Source organism: Vigna umbellata, chromosome 7, assembly GCF_029865625.1.
Source record: "Vigna umbellata cultivar VRB3 chromosome 7, Vumbellata_1.0, whole genome shotgun sequence".
Lineage (NCBI taxonomy): Eukaryota > Viridiplantae > Streptophyta > Magnoliopsida > Fabales > Fabaceae > Vigna > Vigna umbellata.
Window position 1 is genome coordinate 24,495,876 of NC_142171.1, and position 9,075 is coordinate 24,504,950.

Consider the following 9,075-nt stretch of genomic DNA (forward strand, 5'->3'; position numbering starts at 1 on the left):
TTTAAAAATCAGTAAAGAATTTGAATTAGAATGAAATTTATAAATTTTTACATTCTCGTTCCTTTTTTATAATAGTCATTGATACAAAATTAGGCTTTTAAGGCGTTTATGATATTTTGGTTTTGACAAAACCTTTCGGTAGTTCGGTTGTTTAAAGAACCGCTGCCATAGGATCTTGTGAAACAGACAACTGATATTTTAAATTAATATCACTCTGAATAAGGCCTATGGTTCCGGTTAGAGCTGTTAAAATGGGTCACAACCTGCAGGCTAACCCGGTCTATCACGGGGTTTGAGCCGGGTTGGATTTGAAAAAATTGTATTTTTTTTATGCGGGTCAGATTTCAACCCGGTTCATTTAAACCCGGCTCATGCGGGTTGAACTCGTGGTGGGCCGAGTTGGCCCACCAACCCACCTACCTAATTTTATTTTATTAAAATTTAATTTTAATTTTATAAAAAAATATTTATTATTTTGTTTTTGCGGTTCCTTATTTTCAAAATTAATTAAACACCCATGTTGGGAGTGAAATTTGTTTAGATTTGAATTATAGAAAGTTTGTAATTTTTTTTTATTTAAAAAAATTGTAATTAAATAAGCCAGTGAACCAACCCGTTTACCCACCAACCCGTGGTGGGTCGGACCGGGTTCGAATTTTTCTGGCTCGCTAATAAATGAGTCGGGTTGGGTTGGCTCACTAAGTGATCAACCCGTGGTGGGCTGGGTCGGGTCGGGCCGGGTGGCCTGTTTTGACAGCTCTAGTTCCGGTTCTTTGTAGAACCATTGCCATATGATCCTAACATTCTCCATTGAAAATTGATATCTCATATTGACACCTTTCTGAACTAGTATTTCACTTTGGTTCTTTCCAGAACTACTGTCATAAGTATTTCATTTATTATTATTTAATTTATTGTCTGAAAGGCACATACGACCTCAGGTTTTATGAGAATTAGTGCCATAAAGACTTTATGGTTCAAATTCATGAAGAACCGATATTAAAAGTTTGAACCAAATTTCAAAATTGTCAGTGGAAGTTTCATTTTTTAATATTTTTGGCAGGTTTTAGGAATCAGTTTTTAGTAAAACCGAAGCCATAGACCTATTATTGCTTCATCTATTAAAATAATCGAGGCAATATCTCTTCTTGGGATTAAAAATTCACAAAAACTCATAAACCCATTTACAGTTTTCTTCTTTGTTGCTTCTGTGCGAACCAACGTCGCTATACTTGTGCTTTGTCACTGCTTTGAACGTTGTGGTCATTGCCTCGAGTGTCGTTGTTACTGGTATGAACATTGTCATCACGATTCGTGGTGACCTTTGGTTCCTTCGTTCATGATCGCGATTCTTTGTAGTAGGTATAGTAGGTATAGTGAGCTTCGGTTCCTCGTTCATGACCTTTTTTTTCCATTTTTGAGTTTGCTTTGGTTTCTAAGATTACTATGTTATTTGCATTTGTGTTCATGTATTGTCTTTTTGCGGTGGGATTTTGTACCATTCCAAAACACAAGTTGTTGCACCGTTCTCCACTGTTGTCCGCCTTTCAATGCTCCCAAGTTCCTATTATTATGTTTAAAGTTTACTTTTTAATATGAGCATGTAATTTTATATAATTTTGTAGTAGGTTGTTCATATGTTAGATATGTGATTAATTGTATGCTTAAATATATTATTGTATTGAATTAGCCTTAGTTTCCCATTTGAGATTCAATACAAAATTATTTACTGTCTCCAAGTTTTTTGAAGAAATGTATACTTTTAAAAAATGAATATAAGAGTAGACGATACTAATAATTTATAAGTATTGAATCTTCAATTGTCCAGTTGGACTTATGATAGTGATTGTCAGAATAACCAAAACATAAAAGGCTTTTGGTAGCTGTTTAAAAAACAACTGAGGCCATAAACCATATCATAGTTTAAATAATTATTTAATTTTAACATCTATGACAATGTTTCCTCCAAAAACAATGATGGTATGTAGAACCGTTACCAAAAACTCATTTTTTTAGTTTAGTGCTTTAGTTTTCTTTAATCGAGGAAAAATTGTTTTTTTTTTTGCTTCAATTCGTAATCGAAGCCAAACTGCCCCTCCTTTTTAACTTGGTCTTAATATGTCTCAGTTCTCAAACCGTTGCCATAACTTGAAAATAGTCGTTGTCGTATGCCTTCATTGAACTAGTGCGTTTAACTTATTATTTTACAAAAATGAATAAAATTGTTTTACTTTTGGCTTAATACTAATTTTGGTCCCTAGTTTCGTTAGGTGTGTTCAAAGTGGTCCTTCTATTTTTCAAAAGTTCATAGTGGTCCCATATTTTGTAAAAATGGTTCAAGTTGGTCCTTTTTCCTTATGCGTTAAAAATGCTAACAATGTTTTTCTCTATGTAATCTCCAGTTATTGATTGCGTGACAAACTCAGGTCAATTTACCATTTACCTTAATCAGAGTTTTAGAAACTCTTTCTTTCATTTTCGGGACTTCCTTTTTTCGAACAAACCCAACAGCGTGGGTTCCTCGTCGCACAAGGAGACACCCTTCTCATTCCTATCATTTGTTTCTGGGTTGGCATGGCAGGGAACCTTTCTTCTTTACTTCTTCTTGTTCTAGTTTTGTTCGTATTAGGGCTCTAAAGTTTTATTTTTGGGATTCTGATCTCGCGACGTTGGGTTTCCTTCCTTGGATTGAGTTTCTATTTTGTTTTCTCTGTAGATTGGTGGCACAGTGGTTTAAGTTCTTCATGATCTTGTGATTTGGGAGATTTTATGGTTTTCGTTTGGGGTTGAGAGTTCTGATTTGGAAATTTCTTGGTTTTGTTTCTCCTCTGCAGATTGTTAATGCGATTTTGAATTGGGATTTTGTTTTCTGATTTCACGTTTTGGGATTATTTGCAATTGTATTATGATCTTGCACTTTTGGAGTTTTTGGAATCTATCATATTGTGTTTTAGGGTTCTTTGGGTTCTGTTTCTGAAATTTTGATGGTGGATTGCTTCTAACCTAATTGTAATTTTCTTTAACCTTAAATTTAACTTTTTCAAGTGAATAACTTTAACTTTTAACATATACAAGTCAATTGGACTCAGCTTGTCACACAATCAATAACTGAACAACTCATTTACTTTTGGCTAGGGTGGACATTAGACCGTTAGCGTTTTTAATGCCGTAAACAAAAAGGACCAACTTGAATTGTTTTTACAAAATATGGAACCACTATGAACTTCTTAGGAAGACCACTTTTTGAGACCAAAATTAATATTAAGCCTTTACTTTTCTATCTTAAAATAATTTTAAGTGACTTATATCATTTAGTTTTCCTATTTCAATATGTACATCTACCTACCATTATAAATAAAAAATATAATTAAAAGAAGTATGCTATCCTAGAAATTAAGAAAATAAGAAATATTTTTTAAGAGAAAATGGAGAATTAATAGGCAGATAAAGTATTTAGAAAATACTCTTATAATTATTATTTTGATTATTTTTAAAAGTAGAATTAACTAGGGTTGGATGAAAATAGTTTTAAAATGAATGTGATTAATGAACTTAAACGTTGAGACTAACTCTTTTGTCTTGTTATAATCTGAGTTCCTATAAATATAGTTTAACTTCTCGACTTGTAAATCAAAGTAGTATGAGATTTGGTAATATCATGTCTTTGGTTTTTGTCCTCTCTCTCTTTCTTCTCTTAGAAGTACCCAAATCATGTATTGCTTACGACTATTTTAGCTTTCCTCAAACATGGCCAAAAGGCTATTGCAATAAGCAAATAGATGAACATAAAACCTTTCACTGTCTCGGCAAAATACCAAAGAAATTCATCATTCATGGACTATGGCCACAACCAAGTCAACAAGCACCAAATGGCAGTCTACTTGTCGAGGAAGTGAGTATATCTTCTTTTGATACCTCATACTAAACATTTTTTATGTTTTTTAATTGAATTTTACTATTTTTTTATTAATTGATGATAAGAAAGAAAAAATTATGAATATATACTAATGTATTATATACTAATGTATGCCCTGTTTTTGATAAAAAAAATTGTATTTATTTAGGATTTAAAGCCCGTGGAAAAAGAACTCGAGTTGGATTGGCCAAATTTAATTGGGAAAAATTTTATATTTTGGAGATCCGAGTGGCAGGCGCATGGAGTGATTTCTGAGGCGCAGTTCCCAAAACTAGAATACTTCAAAACGGCGTTGCATATTTATAAGCAAAACGACCTATTGGAAATCCTTACAAAGGAAAAAATTGTCCCAAAACCGAAAGAAGTTTATAGTGTAACTTCGGTTCTTGAAGCAGTAAAGAAACACACTGAGCATGATCCTCAGGTTGTATGTTATACGGATTCCAAAAAAAATGTTAGTGCTCTTTATGAAATAAGGATTTGCTTAACGTCCAATACAACCTCGTACAGAAATTGTCCGAATCCTCATGGTTCTTGTGGTGATGGCAATTTATTGTTCCCAAAATGATGTATCAATTTATGCTTCCATAATATTTAATAAATAAAACTCATTTTCGTTTCAATTTTTCTTCGTGTAATGTTGTTGCATCAATTTTGAGTACTTATATACAAATAAAAGTACATCATGCATTGATGATGATAGTACTTTTTAATCATAATAAAACTATAAAATTAACTACTCAAGAGTATTCTAACAGAGCTTACCCTTCACATATTCAATTCACATAGTATAATTTAAAGACACAATTAGAACAAGTTCAAGATTGAACACGATAAAAACTAGGAAAGATTTGATTTTATTCACAAAACTTAATCCCAAGAGTTTTTTATGGTTCTTTTGTATTCATTACACAAGAAACCTCACACTTTAAGAATTAAAAGTACACTAATATCGTAAATTTTTTAATTACTTATTTGTTGTGTATAGATATTTGATTTTACTAAGCTTCATACTAGACACTTATTTCAATGTACATTTAACTTTAGAGAGTGGTTGAAACTTTTTCGAGATTGCATGGAACACATCACCTCTAGAAAAAAGTTGCAATTCATTGCACCAACAATAAGTAGTTAATCTTTTAGACTATTGAAATATAATTATAAATATTTTGATACTTTTTGAATTTAACTTGTAGTGCTTGAGTCAACCAGGAAGCTTTAAGCGTAGATATTATGTCTTGAGACACATGCAAAAAATCATATCCGTAAATGTCCTTGACTCATGAAATTTGGTAACGTGAACATCTTAAGCTATTATTATTATAATTTAATTCAAAGTGTTCCTTGTGTAGATATTCGGTAACACGTCTCCAATAAAGCAACATATTACAAAAGATGTTCGGGGGAAGTGACCTACATTTCTTTTAAGTATAGATGATGTTAGGTAAATATTAAATGTATTTGTTATATATTGAGTTTAAGAACTTTTTGATGTATAAATAATAGAAACAATATTCATTATTTTTCTCGTTACACACACACACACACACACACACACACACACATATATATATATATATATATATATGACTGTATTCTGGGATTGAGTTTTATGTAAGTCTATATTTGGATGGTAGCACATACAAATATGATATTGAAAAAAAACACCACTTTTTATACTAGTCATTACAATATAAGTATAAAATTTCGACTTTTATATTGGTTATAGCTCTAACAGGTATAAAAAGTATGACTTTTTATACTGGTTATAGCCTTAACTAGTATAAAATTCAATTTTTTTATACCTATTAGAGTCATAATCGGTATAAAATATCTCAATTTTATACCGATTGGGACTCTAACCGATATAGAAAGTTAGTTTTACACACATTTTTATCCCTCCCTTAGCGAAATTTTTACACTGGTTTTAGAATCGGTATAAAAATTGAAACTTTTATGATGGTTTTGGAACCTGTATAAAAAATGGAATACTTTTTGTAAATGTTGTTATTGTATCGGTTCAGACTTTTAATATCTGTTAGAGTCATAACCAATTTAATAGTTATACTTTTTATATCGGTTGTGGTTCTAATCAATAGAAAAAGTGTGCCATATTCAATTTTATCCTTCTCTTAGCAAAATTTATCTACTGATTTTAGAACTAGTATAAAAATCGAAACTTTTATATCGATTCTAGAACCGGTATAAAAAGTCAAATACTTTCTATATCAATATGTTTATATTGGTTCGAAAACTAGTATTAAAAGCATTTTTTAACCGATATGAAAAGACTTTTTTGGCATAATAAATTGTTCTATTAACATTTTTAAAGAATAACAAAAATATTTAAATTACTTAATAATACTACAATTTAATACATTGTATTTGAAAAATATTACATTTGTTAAATATTATTCATGAACACATTATTCAACCCAAGTATTATAAGTGTATTTTTGTGCCCTTATTTGCCTTTGATCTTGTATTCTTAATTGAGTTTTGTGCTTTAAAAGATTGTTTTAATTAGGATTTGTTATAATTAGGTTTATTGAGGATGAGATACAAAAACGTGTTAAAAATAACTTTTTAGTTGCATAAATGACTTATATATATTTTTGAAGTGTTTTAGTGTAGCCGCAATTAAATTAAGTTCATGGAGATGTAAACATAAATTAGTTAAAGTTTCAATATACCTTAAAGATAAAGGCAATAATAGAAAATTATCAAAATCACAAAAAGTCACGTAAAACATTGCACGAGAAGGCAAGAAGAACATGAATAAGATAAGAAGTTTGGTTGAGCCAAACTGATTTTGGCCTAGCTGGGAAGAGGAAACATGCCACAAAAATTGAGCCACATGTTATTTTTGCTATATTTTTTTCTACAAAACGACTTTGATAATTGAAAAATATCTATTATATAAAAGATATTTTAAAAAAAATTATCTTATTTAATCATATCAGTAAATATCAAAAGATAATAAGTGTTAAATGTTTTGAAATCCATAAAGATCTTGTTAAATATATTTTTAATTAAAAGAGATTACATCATCAAAAAGAATATTACAATAGAAAAGATTCAACCCAATATATAAAGAGACTTATAGAAACACTTCAGAAGAACTTAGGAATCCTTTAAAAGACCTAATTTCGTCTTTTCCACCATCTTTCATGTGATCAGATTGAGTTACAAGTCACAAATCTTTTTGTCTTCTCCCAAAAATAAGTTCATGGAGAACAATTATTGAAATAAATGTGAGGGAACAAATCATACTTAGGATTTTTATTTTTTTGTTTTTTTAATTTTTATTTTATTTAAAAAATGTGATTTCGTTTGAGAAAATTGTTAAAGTATTAACTGAAAAAAGTTATGGCTAGGAAAGACATGTTATTATTGATTCTAAGGTTAGATTAAAATAATGTCTTTGTTCTTTTTATTATTGTTTTAGTTTTCATTTATCTATGTCTTTTATCTTTGAATCACATAAAATGTAATGACTTTTATATCATAACTAATTAGCAAGATATTTAAATCTTTGGGTAAGTTGATAATAGGCTTTTTAATTTTACTTAAGAATATATTTTGATTAAAGTTTGGAACTTTCATGTGATTAAATGAATGTTTGCTACCAATTGAAAATGTTCTTTGATTAATGGTAAAAACTTAAAGAAAAATTAATCAATAATGTATTTTGATTAGTTAATTTTTTACTTGGTAAAGAGGTTAAGGAATAAACATAACTAAAGATAATAAAATTTAATTGACAATACACTTTGATTGAATTTATTATAAATAATCTAAAAAATTATTATTTTTAATTTTTAATTTACTTTGTTTAATAATAAGAATGATAACATAATCAAAAATTTACTTTAATTAATTTAAAATATAAAAATAATAATCAATTAATTTATGGATAACAAATGATAGAATCTATTTTGAAAAAACAGTAAATTTAGTCTGTTCTACTAAAATTAAAAATGATTTTAATTTGTTGTCATTTAGAATTGTTTTTCAAGTTTTAAAACATATAATTCCTCAAATATTTATGCTTCAGTCCAATCATGGTTTCATTGTCTCTACAAAGAATGAATGAATGGAGAAAATTAGTTTAATTTTATTATCATTAGAAATTATTATTATATCATAAATATACTTTATTTGTATATATGTATTTAAAATTGATGAAGAAAAATTGAAAACGAACATGCATACATATATTCTTTATTAAATAGGATGGGTGCATAAATTGATACATCATTTTGGGTACAATAAATCATCACCACAATTACCATGAGGATTCGGACAATCTCTGTATGAGCTTCCATCGGAGGTTAAACAAATCCTTATTTCATAAAGAGCACTGACATTCTTTTTTGAATCTGTATAACATTCAAGCTGAGCATCATGCTCAGTGTGTTTCTTTACTGCTTCAAGAACGGAAGTTGTAGCATAACGCTCTTTCGGTTTTGGGACAACGTTTCCCTTTTTAAGGATATCGAACATGTCGTTTTTCTCATAGATTTGCAACGCCAGTTTGAAGTATTCCAGTTTTGGGAACTGCTGCTCTGAAATTACTCCATGCTCGCTCCACTGGGTTTCCCAAAAGAATCGAAATTCATGTATAATCATAACACAAGGAGATATATATACTTACATCCCTGGTAAGTGTACTGGGATGTTCTGGTTTTACAGTAGGTTCTGGCCATAGTCCATGAATAATGAATTTCTTTGGTATATTGCTGCGACATGTTCGGTTTGCATGTTCCTCTATTTGCTTATTACAATAGCCTTTTGGCCATGATTGAGGAAACATAAAATATTCGAAAGCAATACATGATTTGGGTACTTCTAAGAGAAGAAAGATAGAGAGAACATAAAGCAAAGACATGATGTTACAAAATCTCATATACTTGTTTCGTTTGCAAGTCGAGAGTTAAAGGATATTTATAGGAACTCAGATTATAACAAGACAAAAGAGTTAATTTCAAAGTTTAAGTTAATTAATCACATTCATTGTTTGTGTTAAAGTATTATTACTCTATAAATAATGATGAGTAGATGTATATATTGATATAGGAAAACTTAAAGATATATACTATATAATTCATTTAAAATTATTTTAAAATAGAAAAATAAAATGATTTTATTCATTTTGG

At 29.4% G+C, this 9,075-nt stretch overlaps 1 protein-coding gene and 1 pseudogene across 1 annotated transcript; one reads left to right on the top strand and one right to left on the bottom strand.

The window, feature by feature from the left end:
- The first annotated feature begins 3,640 nt into the window (after positions 1-3,640).
- LOC148195528 (ribonuclease 1-like) lies at positions 3,641-4,530 on the top strand. Its single transcript, XM_088093776.1, has 2 exons — positions 3,641-3,892; positions 4,065-4,530. Exons 1-2 carry the CDS (start codon positions 3,641-3,643, stop codon positions 4,482-4,484), a joined length of 672 nt encoding a protein of 223 aa, XP_087949902.1. The 3' UTR covers positions 4,485-4,530.
- Positions 4,531-8,173: 3,643 nt separating this feature from the next.
- Positions 8,174-8,825, bottom strand: LOC148195529 (intracellular ribonuclease LX-like; annotated as a pseudogene).
- Positions 8,826-9,075: the final 250 nt, after the last annotated feature.